The sequence below is a fragment of the Eumetopias jubatus genome, unplaced genomic scaffold, assembly GCF_037043125.1.
Source record: "Eumetopias jubatus isolate StellerSeaLion01/CBP00866 unplaced genomic scaffold, mEumJub1_p1.0 scaffold_11, whole genome shotgun sequence".
In the NCBI taxonomy this organism is placed as follows: Eukaryota; Metazoa; Chordata; class Mammalia; order Carnivora; family Otariidae; genus Eumetopias; species Eumetopias jubatus.
In genome coordinates, this window is record NW_028274817.1 from 91,115,237 (window position 1) to 91,137,205 (window position 21,969).

At 48.7% G+C, this 21,969-nt stretch overlaps 1 protein-coding gene across 4 annotated transcripts in view; it reads left to right on the forward strand.

Annotated features, from left to right (window-relative positions):
- Positions 1 to 18,421, forward strand: part of CASK (calcium/calmodulin dependent serine protein kinase) — a 354,818-nt gene extending 336,397 nt beyond the window's left edge. For all 4 annotated transcript variants that reach the window (XM_028113495.2, XM_028113492.2, XM_028113493.2 and 1 more), the window contains 5 exons: positions 4,370 to 4,450; positions 4,552 to 4,632; positions 7,134 to 7,336; positions 13,913 to 13,996; positions 17,102 to 18,421. In XM_028113495.2, the coding sequence (XP_027969296.1) occupies positions 4,370 to 4,450; positions 4,552 to 4,632; positions 7,134 to 7,336; positions 13,913 to 13,996; positions 17,102 to 17,278 (626 nt within the window). In that variant the 3' untranslated portion in view covers positions 17,279 to 18,421. The remainder of the gene's footprint in view (positions 1 to 4,369; positions 4,451 to 4,551; positions 4,633 to 7,133; positions 7,337 to 13,912; positions 13,997 to 17,101) is intronic.
- The last annotated feature ends 3,548 nt before the right edge of the window (positions 18,422 to 21,969 follow it).

Below are 21,969 nucleotides of genomic sequence, written 5' to 3' on the forward strand. Positions count from 1 at the left end.
GTAGCACTTGTGTTTAGGTGTATTTGTGATGGTCTAGCCAGAATGTCCCTGCTGGGATCCCCTGCCCACTGCCTGCCCCCACCCCCAAATCAAGCCTCATGAGCTCTCCTATTGGTGTTTCTGCTCGGGGAAAAGATGTCCAGCTTTTTTCCTGGACTTCCTGAAGCATGCTGCCTGGCAAGGCCTTTCTGTCACCATCTCTTCAGGCTCCTTCCCCTTCACCCACCAACCCTTCCATTTTGTTCACGACAAAGTCCACAAGAACCATTTACTTAGTGGTCACCTTTGCTTGACAAGAGATGAAGTTGTCAGGAAAGGGAAGTCAGGTATTTTATCAGCTGTTCTGCCTTGAGCCATGATGAAAGGCCATCTGAACATGCGACGAGGCCTACATAAGGACCTGGTGTGAAAGAGAAATATACTACTGAACTCCGTCAGTACGGCGGGTGCTTTGAGAACTTTGAAACATCATATTCTTTAATGCCAAGAACTAGCCAAATGGGCTCATGGGCCACAAATCAAACAGTATTTCCTCTGAAGGATTTTTCTGGCTTTTTCAGAAGTTGATTGTCAAATACAGCGGGTGGGGGGCGGGAATATTCTAGTCCTCGTCCAATCCAAATAAGGGCCGTGTGTCTTATTTCCTGCTTCAAATCTTTGAGAATTCAGCAGATATTGATGGCAAGATCCACACCTTCTCATCAAATTCTGAAGTTGTTTATGTTTGTAGTAAAAATGAAAGATGGGAACTTGGTCAGTGTCTAGAACTGATGGGAACGATGATACTAGAATTGTTCCCATTTCTGTCACAGGGACATCCCAAGTGTCTAGCTATAGCAGAATTCTGTTCAAGCTGTGTCACCTCCATCTCACATAAAATGACAGTCTGTTAGCTGGATATGACTGATAAATTAGTTTTGTTTTCCCCATACACGGTATTTGAAAGAATTGTAACTAGGTATTACATTTGAAAATCGGATATTTAACATAAAAATCTGGGTTTCTGCCTTGCCTTGAAAAAAAAGAGAAATGTGGCGACACTAGGCCCCCTTTCTCCCATAGTGCCACCGGGTTGTCGATGTCCCTTTTGGCTGGACACTCATTCCCTAGGACCCAGTGCTACATTTGTGCACCCGGCCCGCGCACCCAGACGCATTCACTGCCCATCCAGCCGCTGCAGGCAGCTGAGTGCGCGCCCAGCCCGAGTTATCAGTGTGTGAGGCCTTTTCTAATGGGAGGTTTTTACAGTATTTGAATATACTTATACTTTTTCCAAATGAGAAAAGGATTCGATGCTAAAGGCTTATTTATGGAAAAGATTCAACTGGAAAATACCTAAACACATAAAAGTGTCATGAATATTGAGTAGCTTACCAGGAAATCAGGAAAGTATGAGCAGACTATGCCAGACAGTATTTCTGAAGCCTTGGGAATAGATTTGATTGTGATGTGTGTAGTGTTTACAGCAAATACATTTTCTGCAACACGTAAAAGATGTTTAGCCACATAAATTTGATGCAAAAAGCATTGTCAGGCTGCTAGAACTATACTCTTGAGGCACTGAGATTCCTCATCCCTAGGACTTCCAAAATCAGTTTCAAGATCAAGTTACTAACGTAAACTTGAGGGGAAAAAACAGTCTTCATTAATTCATTTTTTTAACTGTTAGAGCCTTGAGCAGTGGTATTTCAATATCCCAAGATAGTCTATTTACATACATACACATGAACCCAGAGGGTTTCTACAATACCATTCATAGGCTTGCTTAAATGATGCTTAATACCACAAATTAGTAATTGAATAGGTTTTTAAAAACTATTACCTTTTTCTCTTCAATACAGAGAACTCTTAAGATAACAAAGAGTGGTCCATCAATCCCACTGCCCTGTTGGCTTTGTTTTTTTTTTAATAAAAGTAATAGGCACCTGTGATTCGAAATTGCAAACAGTACAGGAAGGTACAAACAAAAGCAAAAGGCTTCCACACCTACACTTCCTGAGGAAGGTGTCTCGTAACTATGCCTAGACCAGCTGTCCATGCATATTGCTAGCAAATCAAAACCCACTGGCTTTTATATAAGGATATTGTTGGATTTTTATTAAAATGAGTTTGTTTCTTAATGTGATTTATTTGCCTCGTGTTTAGAATATTGCATGGTAAAGTTTCTTTTGTGCATATTATACTTTTATTTTACTAATATATTAAAAGCCATATTTCAATGACCCCTGTACATTTTTCATGCTGTCTTACTCCCAATGGCCTCTGTGCATGTAAGTAACCTGTTGAGTGACTATGCCTCTTTGTTTTTGATGGTTTCCTTTCATTCAGTCCTTTAAAAAAAAAAAAAATCCACAAACAACATAAAACTTTTAAAAGTTCAGCCTTTAAGTGTTCTCCTTATATTCCTTGTATGTCTTATTTTTAAATACTCTTTTATTGTTTCTCGATCCTATGACCATGTGCTGATTTCACTTAGACCAGAGTAACCTCTTCATGCTACTCGTTTATGGTTAAGATATCGATGTGTAACATATCCGTTCATTTGTCCGTGCTGTTGATTGTTGATCTCTAACTCATTCTTATGTGTGTCTAAAAAAAAATGACCAGTCGTAAGTGGGTAGGATGCCATTCCAAAAGCTTGTGCCATCATCTTGCTCTTTTGTGAGATGCTTGATTATTTTTTTATATTAGAATATATCAGCTTGTTGACGCACCTCTTTCATAGCATCCTTTTTCTCGATGGAAATCTCACTCAGAGGGCAGTGGGTATAAAGAGCAATGCCGTAAGCACTCCTGCTTTTCTTTTTGCAACTCTGACACTCCGTAATCACTGCAGCATGACCAGCCAGCTCGAGCACGCACAGAACTTCATGTTCGTTTTGATTTGGGGAGTCTGCCATTCTAAACACAGAAAGCATTTCTTGGTTTTTAGCTGTTGCTAGAGAATTAAAGACTTTGAGTCAACCTTCCTGGAATCAAGCTATCAAAAGGAAACAAAGGCACAGATAACCCATTAACATGCACTAACCCTTATTTTAACACATTGTATTTCTTTTTTTTTTTTAATAGCCTGGGAATGATACTTTTGTTCGTTTGTTTGTCTCTGATCTGTTGCACTCGAGAATATCCTATTTTGCATTTTAAGGTTCTTTGCTACTGGGAAGATCACAAATGTTAAGGACTGAGCTGAGAGCCAAAAAAGCATTTGGCCATATTGTTTCAGGGAGGAGAAGCTTCTCTTAGTGATTGACTGAAGCATCCCAGATCCCTTTACGGCACCATGGAATCAATCGTATTGAATTTATTTCAACCCTTCTGAAATCTAGAGCTTTACTGAGTCTTCTTAAAAAAAAAGATATTTCAGTGTGTGCCTGGCAACATTTGGGTATTACCACACAGAAAACTATTACAGGAAACATTGACTCATGATTTTAGCCGCCTTGTGAGAATTTTCAAATGGACTACCTTGAACTTCAACAGGAATGGTCATCCTCTCAGGAAGGTTTTTGTAACAGTTTTGTTAAGAGGCAGGTTTCCAAAAACCATTTTTGAAAGCATGTCCTCTCAGTCTGTAATGATCAGAGAACTCCCCTTTTGCAAAGGTTTCCGAGCTCAGACTCTGCTTCATGCTTCTTTCCATTCTGTCCATCCTGACTTATGGCACACAGGCTGACAAAGTTCGGGGCCCAGGGAAGCATGTCCCCCTACTTAAGATACCCAAGACTTTCCATCGAATGGATAGCTGGTTACAGTAAAACTTGTGGGATGCTCGTTTCAAAAGCTTGTGAAATCACAGTTACAGAACTTGACTTTGAAAGAAATCTAGCATGCTACCCTCAGCAACTCTATTGAAAGAAAGAACCATGAAGTCAAAGACCAGCTGTCCATGCGTCTCTCATCCATCCCTAGAGATAATCTAGTGGCCTCTTTCATGGTTAACTTTAGTTGCATTCATGCTATATTCATGTCGGTCACTGTCTGCAGATTTTTTCTTTTTAGTATTGCTGATTTCTTAGAATTGCAAAAATATGAACAGCATGTGGTTTTTGAATGACTTTGTATGACTTGACTTGTTGGATACCGCATGACAAGATATGCAGTATCTCTTAGAATTTGGACTTTTATGCATGTGCTCAACATAATCTTTGGATGCCCCTGGTTCTAAAGTGCATTTTCATGGGCTTAAAACTGAAATTTTCTCCCAAAAGGTTATAGGACTAAAATTACATGTAAGCTACGGATATAAGTTGGACTCGTATTTTTTGAAGACATGGTTTACTATAACTTTAGTTCTGCCAGTAAAATTATAAGTGACACACATGAAATACTCCTTCTGTAAATTTACCTTTCTTCTAACTTTGCATTTTAGTGTTTGATCAATTAGATCTTGTTACATATGAAGAAGTAGTAAAACTGCCAGCATTCAAAAGGAAAACACTAGTCTTGTTAGGTAAGTTTGATTGTACAAGTGGCTTTCTTAGTCTCATCTTCAAAACATCCTGCGAGTATTATTAACAATTGTCAATTTTACCTTTTTAAAAAATGACATAGGTGCGCATGGTGTTGGGAGAAGACACATAAAAAACACCCTCATCACAAAGCACCCAGACCGGTTTGCATACCCTATTCCACGTAAGCAATGTCTCACTCTCCTTTAAGTTTATTTTTCCTGGTACTTTTTTAATATTGTAATTGACATGCTGTTTTCTGTTACTTAAGTAATCACTGCTCATTATGGGAAATTTGCAAGATCCAAAGACAAACAAAGCAGAAACTGAGTTAATAATCCCAACCCCATTCCCCCAGTAATGGTGCTATAAAACATTCTGTTGTAGACTCTCCCAGGCTTCTCTGATTGCAAATGTAGGTCGTGTGTGATTTATTTGTTTGTTGTTTTTTAACAAAATTGGGCTCATCCATCCTATCTGTAACCTGATTTTCCCAGCAGAGTGGCATAAACATGACTCAGATGACTTATTCTTCAGAAGAATTGATCTGAATGATAGGATAGTTTTCTTTGATAGAACAATGTTCTCCTTAAACATACCCAAGTTAATTTGACTTTCATCCCTTTTAAAACCCAGTGTGCTATCAGTTGTTTATTATAAAGAATTTTAAATATGTAACATTTTTATTCCCCTTAGTTCTTCTGTCTTACCCTTAACTTCTTGCCCTCTGTTTCCTCAACTATAAGATGAAGTAATTCCAAGAATGTACAGAGGGCCTGGGATCAGGAAGCACCAGCAAATACCGGATAAATAGCAGCCCTGCTACTGCTGGCATTGTTTTTAGTCTTGTTATTCCAGAGTTTACAATCTGAATCCCAAAAGCTTTCTGATAGGTAGAGTTTTGCTGGAGGTGGGGAGGACTAAAGAAGGAGTTGTAAGAGCAAAGGGAGAAAATGGGAAGATGGACTCCACCCAGTAGGGCCTTCCAGTGCCTTCCAGAAGCCACATCAACACTACTTGCGGGTTCCTTTCCACCCCAGAGAGCCGTGAGGCTTCCTAAGATGACACCCTCCCCTCCAGAACCCTATCTGATTTACAAAAAAAAAAAAAAAAAAAGGAACTTCATCAGATACCATTTCAGTTGGTCAGTAAAACACTTTGAACTGCTCTTTTGATTCTCGTGTCTAGATCTTGAGTACAGCAAGCTCAACTAAGTAACATCTAGTCTCTTCTTGAGCACATAACAATTGAACGTCCATGTTATTAAATGGCCAGTTGGCTGGCTTGGTTTTGAAGCATACCATTGCCAACCTCGCTCATGAAGTCCCTCTCTCAGATATTGGACCCCAGACGTGTACAGAGCATATGTTTACCTCCCGAGATGACTAAGGATAGTACAGCATCAATACACAATGCCATTTCGTCACCTTTTCCTGTGCCTGGAGAAAGAGCTCTTTAAAACCTGAACATCTGGGTGCCCATGAGCACTTGTAGGTTCTAACGGTCTAGCCGGGGCAGGAAGGGGGGAGGTCCCCGTGGGTTTGGATCCATGCACATGGCAAAGAGGAGCAATAATGTGTCCGTGCTCAAGGAAGGAAGTTGAAAGAAAGGGAGGGGGAAGGAAAGAGGAAAGAGAGGGGAAAAGTAGCGGGAGGAAGGAAGATTTAAACCAGTGTTCCTGGCTTGGCTAGAAAAAACGTTTTCTAAACAGTGTTTTGTGGAACACTGGTCCTGTCAGTATCCCCCAGAACTAGGACTTACTGGCCGATATTTTAGGATACATCCCCTTAGGTCAGGGGTCAGCAAACCTTTTCCATAAAGGACTAGATAGTAAATATTTGAGGCTTGGATGGCCATCTGGTCCCTGTCACAACTACTCCAATCTGCCACTGTCGCATGAAAGGAGACACAGTCGGCATGGAAACAAACAGGCATGGATGTTTTCCAATAAAACTTTATTTACAGAAACAGACCCTATTTGGCTCACAGGCCGTAGCTTGCCAACTCATGGCATAGGTCTTTACTAACTGCTGTGGCCACATCTGGCCAAGGTCATTGTATTCTCAATGCAGTACACCTTTTGCTGTATTCTAACAATCTCCTTTAGAACGCTGCCGTAGACCGACACTATCCAATAGAACTTACAGAACTTTCTCTGACAGTGACAGTTTTCAATATCTGCACAGTCCACTACATCAGCCAGTAGCCACACTGAACCCTTGAAATGTGGCTAGTGAGACTGAGGAACTGACGTTTTCATTTTATTTAATTTTAATTTCTTTAAATTTAAATAACTGTGTGGTTTTCCATTTTTTCTTACTGCTTTTTTCCTTCTGCTTAAGACCTAACTGCATTAAGGCATACAGTAAGTTATGTTCATCTTGGGTCATTCGGTGTCTTTCTCCCGTGGTGACCCACAAAGGGATGAACTAAATCTCATCTGAACACCGAAAGATTCACCAAACGAAACAACTAGCCAGCTACTGTGGTCTGATGTCACACAGATGAATACGGTGTCGAGAAGTTAGTTCTACAAAGCTCCTGGGGGTGGGAACAGGGCATGGGACATATACTAAAGAAGCCACAGCTTTTAAGAAGCGATGGGGCTTGGGTAAGTCCATGGGGGAGCGTCAGCTCATGAGCTCAGCCTTTGGAGCCTTTCATGATATGTGACTTTCTTTGCAGATACAACCAGACCTCCAAAGAAAGATGAAGAAAATGGAAAGAATTACTACTTTGTATCTCATGACCAAATGATGCAAGACATCTCGAATAATGAGTACCTGGAGTATGGCAGCCACGAGGATGCGATGTATGGGACAAAACTGGAGACCATCCGGAAGATCCACGAGCAGGGGCTGATCGCAATCCTGGATGTGGAGCCTCAGGTAACACGCAGCCACTCGCAGCCCCCGTCAGCCTGCCTGCATGCTCAGCCAGGCTTCTCACCTCAGAACTGCCCTCAGAAGGGCATGGGCCCCACGCTAACCTCATAAACTACGGGACAGTATCAGCAGCACAGGCCCCGTGGGCTAATGGTCTAGAATACGAACTGGCTGCTCCCTGGGCTCGGTGCACACGCCGAGTAGTTAAGCAGCAACAGTATGCTCTTACAGGATTCATTCTACTCAGAAGCTCCATAAAAGTACCTGACTGGGTCTGTGCCTGCCAAAAACCCAGCATTAACGTGACCTCAGGGTGAGACTGGCCCCCAGTTATCCCAACAGCCACCTTTCCCCCTCGGTACGGCTCACATTGGCCCATCAGAGCCTCTGCCAGCATCTTCTATGGATCAGCAGCAGGGAGCCCGGATCCTGGGGCCTGAGTCTGGTCTGAAACACAGCCCGTGCTTTAGGGAGGCAAGCCTGAGTGAGCCCAGGGGATGCCCGATGGAGCAGGACTGGAGACCCATGGTGGTTCTCAGCCTCTGCCGGCTCTTTAGTGAGAATGATGCCTGACCCCGGGCTAAAACTGGGAAGGATACGGAGAGCTTAGAGGACTCCAAGCCAGACACAGGAATGACTGGATAATCTATAGGGAAGTCCCAGGCTCGAAGTAATAGCAATTATTCAACTCAAAAAGGAGAAAGCCACACCTCAAACATGTAAGAAAGGCCTTGCGTCAAAAATGCTGACAAGCTGGGGCGCCTGGCGGGCTCAGTCAGCAGAGCATCCAACTCTTGATCTCAGGGTCGGTCGTGAGTTTGAGCCCCACATTGGGCGTAGAGAGGACTTTAAAAAATAGCCTGTCAGCTTAGCTTTTTTTGTTTGTTTGTTTAATCTCCGAGGACAAACCAAGCAGAAGGGGGACCTAAAACCCAGAAATGGATGTTGCAGACACCGGGGCGAGTTACAGGACAGGCTCGTGGGTGCCGCTGTGGCTCCTGGGCCTGCCATTTCTAAGACCGGTCTACGTCCCACATCCCTACCCCTTGCAGACAGAATCATCTGCCCAAACGGCAGAGCAGCTCCCCTCAAGCAGGCCTCATTGCACCAGGCTTCCCTTACTGTCCCAAACCCTGTTCAAGGGCCACCCTATGGGACTTGGTCCTCTAGCCATCCCCAAAGGGAGGACGGAAGCTGGGTCAGCAGGGTCCGTGTGACCCGAGGCCTGACAGCTCAGTCACTCGGCTCCAAGATCCTGCTGTCATGGCCAGTGGGCTCCCCTGTTTCCATTTCACAGCACCTGATGGGGTTCTTGAACTTGGAATCTGGTCAAGGCAGTGAACGCCATCCAGTTTACCCGGCAGTTAACTTGGACCCATAGGGAAGTAAATATACAATATGTCATGTAGTGTGATTTCTGTTTAACTCCGAATCCCTCCTTACTAGGGATTGGAAAAATCTCCTGGCCAGGGGTGGCTAGAGGCAGAGTCTCAATCCTGGGCCTGGTCTTCGCCATCCTCCCCTTGGGTTCCACACTGGTCTTCGCCTGAACGTCGTCCTCTGCTGGTAGTAACGTCTAGCAGTATGCTGGCGGCCGGGCCCCACGGCGCCCCTTCACATTACCCAAGTCCACTTTCGAGGGCTTGCTGTCCTCCTGGCGCCCGGCTCTCCCCGCACCCTTGCCCAGGCATGCATCGCTCTGCACTGCTGAGCGGGACACGCTGCACGGCCTTATCAGGACAGCCCCAGCGGTCACTCTGACGAGTGGCACCGGCCACCAGAGCGCCACTCGCCCCAGGCTGGGCACTTTCCCTGCTCCCCTGACTCCTGGCTGAGCTGACCGCATTCCTGTCTCCCAGGGCCCCCCACCCCCGAGGGTAGCAACAGGGATCGCCCAGGTCCTGCTCCTCTCGTTGGTCTGGTGGACCACACTGGCCCCGTCTAGACTCAAGTCTGGTCCCGCTCCCACGCGGACTTGGTGCTCAGATGTGCAGCTCCAGATGCCCATGGGGTCCACACCCCCTAGGCTTTGCCCTCGGGCTGCCCTGCCTTCAGCCCCCTCTCTCCCCCCGGGCTGGACCAAGGCCGGCGCCCTGCCTGCCGGATGCCTGGCTCCAGGAGGCTCTGTCCTTAGGATGCCTTTCTCCTCGCCCTTTCCCACCCCACCTTGTCTGAGTCCCACCCCAGGCCCCCACTGTATCCCATGGACAGCTTGACTCAGCCAGCTTGTATGGAGCACTTACCCTATTCCAAGTGTTTTGTCAGGAGCTTAGAATACAAATAAGAAGCTGGTGAGGATGAAATTCATCCCTCGACGTACATCATCTCCCTAACTGGAGAAATGCCATGTGGCATTCTCAACCCCACTCACGTCTGCCACCGCTGACCTGGGGACCATAGGGAGACCACCCAACACTGGTGTTCGGCTCACTGAGTTTGGATCTGTTATTTCATGCTATCTTAGCTTATTTTAGACAGGTCAGGCCAAATCGAACCCATGTCTAATACTATATGTTAAGACGCTGTGGTCCAACTTTAAACTTAGAGGGCCACAGTAAAGAAGATTAAACTAGACGCAAACTAGTAACCTAGCTTCTTTTAAAATGAGAACAGGATGTGTTCCTACCGTGCTGTGTATTTTGCAAGCACGAGTACTCTTTCCTGACTCCTTGGAACCCTGAGACAGAGGTATCAGTATTGGCTTTCATAGATGAAGAACCAAGGCGTAACAAAACTGTGACTCAAGCAAGGTTTTACAACCACCCAAAAGTGAGGTTAGAACTTGGACAGCGTTGGTCTGGGCTTTGGTTTTCGTACAGTCAGCCCCAGCCTCCTGGAAGAGGTGACCCTGGGAATCCTCAAGCTTGTCCACCTTGTATGTAGTCGTAAGATTTAAATCTTTTTTTTTTTTTAATGTTTAGAAAAATCGATAAGGCAGTCAAACCCGAGGAAGAACTATAGAGCTTCTTTCTCATGGAAATACAGCCCTGACTCTGAAAATAATCTGTGATAGCTCCAGGGTATCACTGAACCTTACTGTGATGGTTTTAGTTTTCAGATTTTAATTTTATTCTGGTTTATCCATTTGCTGCTTTAAAAAGTTCACAGTAGCAAAATATTTGTGGATTTGCTCTTGCCCAGAGAGGGAACGGTCGTCCACAAGGGGTAGCCAGGGTAGCTGCAGTCTTGTTGGGGGATCTACGCTTGGAAACAAGAGCCAGGGTCTGAGCCCGGGGTTGTTTTGTGAAAGCTGATCTCTGGGGTCACTGTGCTCTTCTTTGAACCCTTAACATTTTTGTATAAAACGACTCAGACACTTGCCCTTATGTACTTTATAAGTTTGCAAAACAGATCTGTCTTCAAGATATCTGCATCGTGGATACTTGGTCAAATCTGTTTTCGTTCCTTACAGGGGGGTAACCAGGGATGAACTGTCGGCCATATAGGAGCCATAAAATCAATTTGTCTCCACAGAAGAGAACTAAAGACTTAAAATGTTAAAATGGTGCTTTGGCTGTTTGAATCCATCTTTTCAGCGATCTTTCTAGATTCTCCCTCCTCTCTAGGATTCAGAGACCTTCCCTGTGAATACTGACAGATTTGTGTCTCATCTTCAGTCAGAAAGGAAGAGGGTTTAGAGACCTCTTGAAGTCCCCCATTAACAGCTTGAGGGAAGGGAATCCTTGTGAAGCCATTCTGGTTGCTGTCCTCAAGTGACCCTGGGCCTCAGGCAAGCTGAGACTGCTCCGAAGCCCCCGCTGGAGACCCATAAGTAGAGCAGAGTTTGGGGACACAGCCCTTCAGGAACCACTGAGGAAATGTGTGGTGACTCTGCTGAAGATCTGAGGGCTACCAGACAAGAAAATCTCAGTCCCGATGTGAGGGGTCTTTTCATTTTTGAAAATTTAACAGAAAAAAAAAATGGAACATAGGCTAGAAATCGAAAATCAAAGCCCCGAAAAGGCTCCCGTAGCTACTGTGATCGGCATGTGGGTTGGCTCTGACCCTCCCGGCAGGCAGGATGCCGGGGGGGGGGGGGGGGGGTCGTCCTGGATCTCCTAGAAGTACACCAGTTCTTCCCTTGGAATTAACTGCTACGGGAATAGAACCGGGTTCTTGGACACAAGAGGTACCGGGCAGGGGGACGAGCACAGCCTTCAGTGACCGCTGTGTGCAGTAAGCATGGGATGACCTTCGCATCCAGATGGATGAAGGCGAAGGGCCCGCGTGCTGTGCAGAGAAGGGGAGCGTGCTTTCGGGTGTTGCAGTACGATAGCAGGTTAGAACTTAAGATAATTCGAAGAATTGGGTGGCTGGCAGGCTGGGGCCACTGAGCAGAGAGACGACCACTTCACGCCTGGGGTGTTCTCCTCAACTTCGCCCATGGGTTCCATTCAGCATCGCGGCTGTGCAGACCTCCATCCAGCCCTTGGGTAGTCAGGGACGGAAGCAAGGGGAGGAACTGTGTGCTTGAAAATCCAACCCGCCTAGCTGCCCAGAGGCTGGCTGTGGGTGGATGAGGCTACCTTCTGTCTCCACGGACCCTGTAGCCTCCTGACCAATGAACACAGGAAGGATGGGGGTGGGGCGGGGGGGGGGGAGGCCCAAGATAATACTGACAAAAAGGATTTCTAAAGGAAAATTCCCCGTTAAGCTCAAGCGAGCTATAGATGCACTTTTCCATGGTGTTTTTTGCCTGCTAAAGTCTTCAATCACAGAAGGGTTGGCAAAGAAATTGCCAATTATCTCTGTCAAAAATGAACATAGGCAGGCTTGAAGAGCTTTCTCAGAGGGGAGTATGACGTTCACAACTGAAGCACTGTGATCTGACAGGTGACACGACATGCCAGGCTCCCGTAGCCCCCAAGGAGCGCCTGGATCACGGAGATTGAGAAACCTAATCCCAGCGCACGTGAACCTTGCACTAAACCTTTATCATCCTGATGGTCTCTCCCGAACCTGTATATTCAGAGGCCCAGGAGGCTCCCTTTAGCCACCAAGCCCAGTGCCCAACAGTCGAACATTTTCTGCCAATCATTCGTGCCACTTTTACACTTTCATTTCAGCATAAAGACCGTTTATGTGAGGTGCCGTGTAGGCCACGAGGGAGGCAACCGAACAAGACCCAGCCCCTGCCCTCAAGCTCACCGTCAAGTGTCCGGGCGCTTGCGTGTGTGGCGGGTACCCCAGGGGGAACCGGGAGGGGCTCCTGACCTGGCTCTGAACTCAAAAAGGACTAAGACAAAAGAACACCAGTGCCAAGTGCCGAAGGCTCACTCAGCCAAGCCAAAAGGGAGAATGGGGACAGAGGGTCCAGGCAGAGGGAGTAGTAAGGAAAAAAGCTGGGAAACCAGAGAGAGCATGGCCCTTTCTGGAACTGGAAGTAGTTCAGCAAGGCCAGTCCACAGAGGGGAAGGGGATGAGGTAAGCACAGACCAGTGCAGGAGGGAGGGAGCCAGCATTTATGCTAAGGAGCAGACATTCTATCCCCAGGCTAAGAGGGAACCCTGGAAGGGTTTGGAGCAGAGCAGCAATACGGTGGGATTTGCCTCGCCGAAAGATCAGATTGATCATTCTAGCGGCGGGCTTTAGTACAGAGGCAGAGTGACCCGTCTAATTGCTACCACGGTAAACCAGGCAAAAGAGGGAGGAATAGGGCAAAGCGAACGATGCAGATGACAGAATAGACACTGTACATGCTCATATAAAGGACAGCAAGGCGTCCTTCATCCACCCCACCCCACCCCCCCACCCCCTGCAGACAAATCAGTGACACACCAGTCCCTCGTGAAGTGTGTGCCTGCAGATGCTGGGGTTTTGTCCTATGGCGGGGAGGCCACAAGCCCTGGGAGACTCACATCCTCATGCGGGGAGCTGATGAGTAAGTCCGTACCAGAATCCAGTCCTGGGGCATGGTGCACCAGCTTGGCACCGCGTCCCTGCAGACTGGGAGCTCACGCTGTCCCGGGTGGTCATGCCTGGGAGGGGAACTGAACCGGCTTCCGAGCCCCCTCCTGTGGGCCTGCCAACTACCTGGGGCCTCAGAGCGCCTGTAATGGCTCCAGCCTCCAGCCCTGGACCAGGTCTCCGGGCCACCCCCCACCCCCCTGCAGCCCTTCGGCAGGGGGACTCAGAAGGCCTGGCAGTGCCCAGGGCCAGGGCATGCTAGCCCCGTGAGCAATTTGAACATGAAGCTATGGTGAAGCGGGCTGTAGATGAGGGCAGAGCCAGCTGCTGGCCCGGGTCCACCCGAAGCGCATTTCCTCGACACTCCCGAGGCGGGCTAGCGTTCACAGGCAGGCTTAAATGAACATTAGCCAGCGCAGTCGGTGTTGACCTTTCTGAAGAAAAGGCAATCCGACTGATTCAGGAGACTCATAAATGTCCGGTCTGTCCCCTTTTACTCGCTGGTGGCCGCCCTCCATCCTCGGGAAGGAAAGGAGTCCGAGGGATTACTGAGGCAGCTGGTAAGTGTACGCCTGCCTCGCCAGAAGTGAGTCATGGGTCCTTTCGGGCAGACTCGGTGACAGTCGCACCCGCTCGCTCTGGGTCTCAGTCTCCCGTGTGTTCCATCCGCAGGCGCTCAAGGTCCTGAGAACCGCCGAGTTCGCGCCGTTCGTTGTTTTCATCGCTGCGCCCACCATCACTCCGGGTCTGAACGAGGTAAGGCTCTGCGCGTCCGCCGCCCAGCGCAAGGACCCCCCACCCTTGTACCCTCCGGACCAAAGCGCCGTCCCAGGCAGCCGCCGGATGGAGGGCCAGAGGCCGGCCGGACCCACTCCCTCCCGACGGCACCAGGGAGGAAAGGTGCCACCCCCCAGGCCCGGCTCTAGGCCAAAGAGCGCTTTGCCGGGAGAGAGCTCTAAGGAAGCCAGGACCTTGGCCCGAGGGCCCTGAGGCAGCCTCTGGAGTGGGACCCACGCAGGTCCCCGGAGACGGCCCCACCCAGAGACGAGCTCTGTCCCCTCTCAGGCCAGCTCAGCTCGGCGGCGCAGAGATGGGTACTCGCCAGAGTTGGCGTCACCCTCTAGCACCCACTGACTCCGAGGGCCTGTCGTGGCTGGGCGGACGCTGAGGGAGTTTCGGTGTGTCTGGTAAGAGCGTGGGTGCCCACCTGCCATAGGCTCACTCTTGAGGCTCCTGCGCAGGGTTATCCGTTACTTCGGCTGGGCCGACCCGCCAGCAGAGGGCTCTCGGCTCTGTTCGGTGATCACCCCTCTAAACCCCCCAAGCTAGTGACAGTACAGTCAGGGCTTGGAAATGGCGCTTTGTGTACCTGTAAGGAAGAGTCAGTCTTTACACGTGCAGGTTACTCATCTTTTCAGTGCTTTCATTTGCATGAGCTCTACTTTCCCGTGTTCGTTAATACACCAGCATGCCCGAAGCCCTGCACTGTGCTTAGCGCTTTTCCTTTGGGTGCCGTGTATTTTTCTTGAGTTATCACTGCTTTTTTTGTTTTTGTTTTTTTGCCTATTTTCCCCACCCTTTTACTAACTTTCCACAGCTGCCAAAATGGTGCAGAAAACTGCCCGTAAGTACCAGCTAGGAGGTGATGAAATACGGCCTCGTTTTCTTCCCTAGATTTAGAAGGTAGACCCTCTCTCCCCATAAATCCTGGCTTTGGCTGTTAGAATAGAGGCATTTTGTTTTCACTGAGTTGAACCCTGCTGGTGCATGAGGCAAGCCCCCAGACGGGCTGTTGCCGAGGAGGAAACCCACGAATACAATTTTGTCTTATACGGGCCTTAATAGGAAAGCGCTCTTTTTCCATAAAGAGAATTCCAATAAAAACTGATGCCATCAGCTGTAAATTTTCTTGAATGTTTTCATCAGCCCAGCTCCTGGAGCAAATCATAAACTCTGCTGGTGCTTTCTGAAGCCCGGGCCTGGGTTTCCGTGGAATCCTCTAGCCCAGAGGGTGACGCGCTGGGAACTGTATCTTCTCACATGGGCAAGAAGCGCGCCCGGCCTCAGACGAAGGAGTGTTTCCCAAAACGGGGCTTTTATGTTGTTTGCGGTAAAGTAAAGCGACAGTGAAAATACTATGCTTTTTAGGCGCCAGCGGAGAGTGTGTTGATAGGACCTTAGAAGGTGGTGATTAACTGAGGTCTTATCTACGCCGTAGCCGTTAACAGCCAACATCCAAGCATACGATGCCCTGCTGTGACATCCCAGTAGAAGGCGACCAAACACGGAGGACACTCGTTTCAGAGCGTCCTGACAGAGCAGATGGAGCCCCCAGCTTCCCTGCTGTCCATGCACCCCCGCCGCGGTGCCACCATGGGATCGAGTGACCTCACTTTCGATCCCTCTCCAGAGAGTTGCCCCCACAGACCGGGGCTCTTCAGGAAGGGTTTCTCACAAATAATGGATGGGCCTCAGAGAAGAGGAGGGGTCCTAAGCCAGCTGGGGGCACCATGGCTCCCAAGTTCCTGCAGGCACCACATCCTTTCATTTTTCTGGAGGGGCGTCTGTGTCATCACGGGCCTCCATTTCCTAGTAGCATAGCTTTCTGTCTTGATGGATTTAACGCTCCTCAAACCCTGTCATGGCCAGTGTTAGCCAAGTGCTTGTTCTTTTAAGGAACATCTAGTAAGCGCTTACTGTGTACACGGTGCAATGCCAAGTGCTGGGCACAGCAATGCCAGGGCACACGGGACAAGCTGACGCTCTAGTTGGGGAGAGAGATGCTAATCAGACAAGCAGGTATGAGCCGTATCTCTCCGTATGTGTCTCAGCCCGACATGTGACCCGCCTGGTGCTGGGGGAGAGGGGGGATGTTGACTTAGGAGTTCTCTGGCTTCAAATTTGAATTCGTCCCTTGAAACTTCAGCATAACAGTATCTGCCCCATGAAGACCCAGAGGCCGACTTTCTAGTGGCCCTTAAGGGATCCCAGTCTTGAAAGAACTGCCATCCTGAGGCTAAAAGTGAAACTCATGGGACAAACGAAGGACCCCGCAGGGCCACCTCCTGTGCGCTCAGCCTGGGGAGGGCTCTCCAAATCCACAGCAAGCCGTAGGGGCGGAGGAAAGGCCTTCCCTGCAGCCGAGCGTCCGAGAGCTCTGTAGCTGCTTTTCCCGCAGAGGTTCAGGTCCTCCTACCCAGCGCCCCGTGTCTGGCAGTCTCCAGTGTAGACGGCTGCGAGGGGGTTCCTCAGATGCTCCTTGCCATGGTCGCTGAGAAATGGCCTCATTTCATCCATTATTTGTAACACCCAAAAAGCTTTTGCCTCTGGCAACCGCTGCTGTTGAGCGCCGGCCATTAGATGTAACTGAATTCCTGGAACACGTTGGACCTCGAAGTAGAAAAGGGGAAAATACAACCGAAGTTGTTGGCCAGAGGCAGCGGCTTCTTGGTGCAAACGCAGTGGGGCTCCGGGACCCAGTGCTGGCGCGTGCAGAGGGCCGAGGGAGGTGTGGGGCGCCGGGCTTGGGGGGGGGGTGGCGTCGTGTGTGCCCAAGACAGTCTGGTCTCTCTGGTCCGGGGAGTGGGGGGGGGGGGGTCGGGGGGCCTGGAGCTCCTATTGCAGGGGGAGCCAGCGGGCTGCAGGCCATTCCTCTATAACCCTGCCATCCCGGGGCCCGCTGTCGCCTCGGTCATGAAGCGGACTCGGCCTCGTACCCTGATGCAGCACATCAAGGTCTGGCCTTGACCGTGTCTGCCCCTGGGAAGAGCAGAACTGTGGAAAGAGAATCCGGCTGACTTCTGTCCCCTCTTTGCTCCTCCCTTCCCTCCCCACCCCGCCCTCCGTCCCCTCGCCCTTTAGGATGAGTCTCTCCAGCGCCTGCAGAAGGAGTCCGATATCCTACAGAGAACATACGCACACTACTTCGATCTCACAATTATCAACAATGAAATTGATGAGACAATCAGACATCTGGAGGAAGCCGTTGAGCTCGTGTGCACAGCCCCGCAGTGGGTCCCGGTCTCCTGGGTCTATTAGGCCTCTCCCCAGCTACCTGACGCCTACCCGGGAGCCACCTCATCCGTGGAAAAGCCTCTTTGTTATCGGCCTTGTGTCAGCAGGTCATGGTCCCTAGAGACTACCTAGTTGTAGTGTGACCTCCATTTATAATTATTGTCATGTCCGAATAGATAGGAGGAGAAAAACAATTACACACTAATTTAAAGAGACAGTATCTTTTTTAATCAGTTCTCCTAAACTTTAATAAAATGTATCTTTAAATGTATGTATCATTCAATCCTTTGGAATGTTATATTTTTGGAAATCATAGCTTTTTATTTCCAAGGCCCCTAAAAACTGCACAAAATAGATGCTGCTTTCTATAATCTATTTTAATAATAAACAATGATTCTGTTACCTTGACTGGGGGTGGAACACTACATTCTTTTTAGAGTCTGATTTTATGGATTGGAATAACTTTCTTTCCTTTATTTATTTGAAATAATCAGTCTAGTGATTACAAAACAGTCATAAATTTTTAAAGGCCTTTTTTCTTTTTTTTTCTTAGACTAGTATTTTTTTTTTTAAGTCCTTTATGTAACATCCAGATAATGTGATACTGTCTCTTTGAAGCACCCTGTAAACCTTTTAGAGATTTGAAGTTGGGTCTTGACTCTTAATGCATGTGGACAGTCGCGAGCGTTTATGCCGTCGGTGTGTCTGTGTTGGACAAAACAATCTGTAATCTACAGCAAAGTACATTCCGTTCACGGGGCACACCCAGGGGAATAAGAATAAAATGCTATTATGACTAAGTTGTAAACCTATGCACATCCCTTGCATTTCGGGCAACTTTATAAAAAAAACTGATTTTTATTAATAATCATATAGTGAAATGTGTTTGTAATTTTGTCTCAATTTAATTTGTTGTAAGGTGGGAGGGGGAGTTGCTGGTTTCACCATTTCAGATCTGTGTTGTCTGAGAGTATTAACGTTTTAATTAAGCAAAGAAATGAGGATTTTTAATATGTATGTAATTGTTTTAAAGCACCCATTTTAAGAGAATATACTGTGCAATGAAGAAACCAGTTTAGGCATTTGCTATAAACTGAATTATTCCAAAAGAATATAACAGCCCTGTAAATTCCTTTAAAATGATAACTAACAGGACAGTTTGACCAATTTTTTTTTTAAATATACTTCCTTTTATGTGTTCAATAATTAAATGCCTTTGGGTCCTTCATTTCATTATAGATTTGTTCAGGTTTACAAGCCGATGATCTTTTAGATAATCTTTTAGAAGCTCATTGAACCACAGAAGGCCCAGGAGTGACCCTCAGTTGGCAGGACAACACAACACTCCGCCAGAGCACAGCTTGGACCGCGTCTGGCTCCCAGAGCGCAGTGCGCCCGAGGGCCACCGTGTGCTGGAGGCCATCTGTGGTTGCTCCTTCCTCTTGCTATCTCCCTTGGCACAGGAGAACCATCTGTCCTTGTTGCTTTAGAGACATTAACCATCTCATCGCCCTTCCACGAGGTCCCATTCTTCCACTCCAGGAGATGCAGGCGGGGATTTTCTGACTCTTGGCCGGAGGTCAGTGGAAGATTCTTCATGAGAGTGGCAGGGTGTGAAGTGGTTCCGGTAACCTGGGATCCTTGAGGCAATACCATCCGGGTCGCTTCTTGTCGGTTAGATGGCCTTGTCGCTTTGTGCCTTGGCAGGATGTGCAGGGTGGCTTCTGAGCTGCACAGGTCCTCTTGAAGGACCACACACAGAAGGCAGTTGTAGACTCCTTTTCGGGTGTCCCCCTCCCCTCCCACTGACTCTTCTTAAACGGTGATTTTCTCTCTTTCTCTCTCTTTCTCTTTCTCTCTCTCTCTCTCTCTCTGATGTCGTCCTTTGTCAGTGACCGGATGAGTTTGCAACTTCCCAGGTGTTGCGGGAACGGCTTCTGTAGAGGCCCCCCAGCAGGGGGACCAAACCGCCAAGCGAGACACACCCTGGATGGAGAAGGGAAACCCCCAGAGTTGTTTGGAGCTGTGTTAGGATTGGTTTCAATCTAACCAACGCCAAGGCCAGGCAGTCATTCCCCTGATGGTACTGACCACAATCCGGGCTCTTCTCGGTGTGGAAGCGCCCGCTCTACCTCTCTTCCAATGAAGCACAAAGAAAATTGTAGCTAACACGTAGGGAACACCAACTCCTTCCCTCTGCTAGAAACGCCCACAGCCCCTCTCAGGCCCTTGGAGGCCACATCTCCAGAGATGCTGAGGATGCCCATCTTAAGCCACGATGACAGGTGGATCAAGCAGAAGAAGAGCAAAACAATGCCAGTTTCAATGTCTGTGGTCCCAGGACTGAGAAGCACTTAGCACTCGATCGGAGGCACACAGGCAGGCACCGCGCTCGCCCCGTGTGGGTGGCAAAAGCCCGGCACCCAGAACTCAGCCTGGCCGAACCTCTCAAGGCACTCATCAGCTCCATTCCACTCACACAGGCCCCTCTGGAAAGTAATGTCTTTACGACCCGACAGCAAATACTTAAATTCAGAATAATTCCCAAGCAAAACTGCTGCTGCTACATCACAGTCATCCACTAAGCAAGCAAATTACTAAAAAGCGTCTTCACTGCTTCCATTCCACCAGCAAAATCACTTTCCCCCCGCATTTTAAAGACCAGAGCAAATGATTACAATTATCAAATCTTATCACTGGTCAGTTGAGCCATATGCCGGAGGGTTCCCACCCCCCACAGCAAAAAAGGGGCTGTTTTTAATATGCGGAATCATTCGTTACGAGGAAGGGTCTTGATTTTTGTTAATAAGGTAGTAGTTCCTTTGCACGCACAGCCTATTCAGTTTTAACACTAAAAAGGAAAATGTCACTCATTTCAATTCATCTGGAAGTTGTCTCAGTGTCAAGGTAATATGGTAGCTTTTTAAAAATTAAATGTATCTCCTGTCAGATGAGATGGTTTAAAATATTGGCTCAGAGAAGAAAAGAAATGGGTGACCTACTTCTTGCTACTTGCATTCAGAGCCCATCCTATTGGTGGCGGGTTACCTAAAGAGAATGAAGAGCCTGCGCTGCACGAAGGACCCAGCAGGTGCTCCTCTTCCCCACGTCCAGCCGCAGCTCCCAACGCAGGGCGGCCCATTGGGTGTGGCCTCATTCTCCGCCCCGCCCCCCCGGCAATCTTAGGAAAGACTCTGATCTCATTACTGCAGAGGAGAGTGCTTATTGCTTTTCAAATCATTCCGGGTTACCTGTTCATCAAGGCTTCGAGTTCATTCCTTGAAAAAGTCTAGTCAGTGGAGCCACCCTCGAGGAAATGGGACAGCGGAGATGCCCAGAGGGGACGCAGTCCCTTGGGGACAGGCAGCCCAAAAGCAAACTCTTGTCTCCCACCAATGTGATGTCCTTTTCTTCGTTTCAGGTCAATCTCTTGGGGCAAAGAGAACGTGCTGCTAACGCTAGCGGGAAGATTTTCTCATTAATAAATTCTTAATTATACTGTCTCCCACACAGCCCCCCTTGGAAAGGGAAGGCACCTGGCAATGGGCATTCCAAAACAAGCCGCTTCCGGTTCCCATCCCTCTTCCTCCTTGCTTCCTATCATCAAACGCAAGTGTGTGTGTTGGGGGGCGGGCGAGGAGTCTGTTTTTCCAGAACTGAACACAGCTTCCTAATTCCATCCTCTTCACAAGGGCTTCACATACTGAGGCTGATTACGGCCTGTCATAGACTAAGGGTCCCTGAGCGCCTTTCTCTTGTTCTGCGCCTCTAATTAATTCTCTTTGAAAGGCACTCTGCTTCTTGACGCAGCTTGCAGAAGGGCTACAAGCTTTCATCGTGAATCATTTCCGTTGGTAGAACTCTTCCTTTTCTTACCCCTTTGGAAGTAAGGTTTTCCTCTCCATTTGAGGTCTCCGGTTCAGGGACTGTGCCCATCAGGCCTACTCCATTGGCTTGGCCCCCGCTCACTTACTGTTTGCCTTAAACTTGGAGCTCTCGGAGGTCTCGGGTCTTCGGGCTTCATGAGTGAAGTCTGGCTGCGGCCCATATCCAGGAAGCGGAAGAAAGGGACACGAAGGGTATGTTCACCGGCCCCCATCCCTTTCATCTGCTCCTTTCTCCGCTGCTCTTGGGCCGCAGAAGGTGGGCAGACCGGGGCCCGCGGGGGGGGGGGGGTTCGGGGAGGGGGGCCACGCCACCTCTAGGACAGGCACTGCCGAGTCTTAGCCCTTCGGAGGCAGAGAAAATCCAGAGCGCGCCCCCCCCCCCACCTCTCACCTGACCCTCCATCAACCCTCTTGAACCTGTGCAAATGGACTGAGCAAAAGAAAACGGAGAGAGAGGTTTGTCACCACACAGGAGACCCCGTTTCTGGCCCCAAGCACAACTCCGTAGCGATGTATGCTCAGAGAGCAAGTGTTTGGTCCCTTCCCACCGGCCTGCGGCCAAGGACCCGAGCCTGCGCTCCCCGCAGGAGAGGCCTGGGGCTGACGGGCTCGAGGCGCAGGGGACGTGCAGCCTCTTACAGGGAGTTCTGCTTGGGAGCAGAAAGGTGTGCTCCTCCACAGTGAGGGGCCCCACCTCTTGTTTTCATTTTGAAGAGACCAAGAACTGGGGGAACAGACTTTCCAGTCTCAGCTGTGTCCTGGCATGACACCCGGGCGGGCCGGTGGCGAGGAGGGGGGGGCCGGGGGGGGCAGCGGCCGGACCCACAC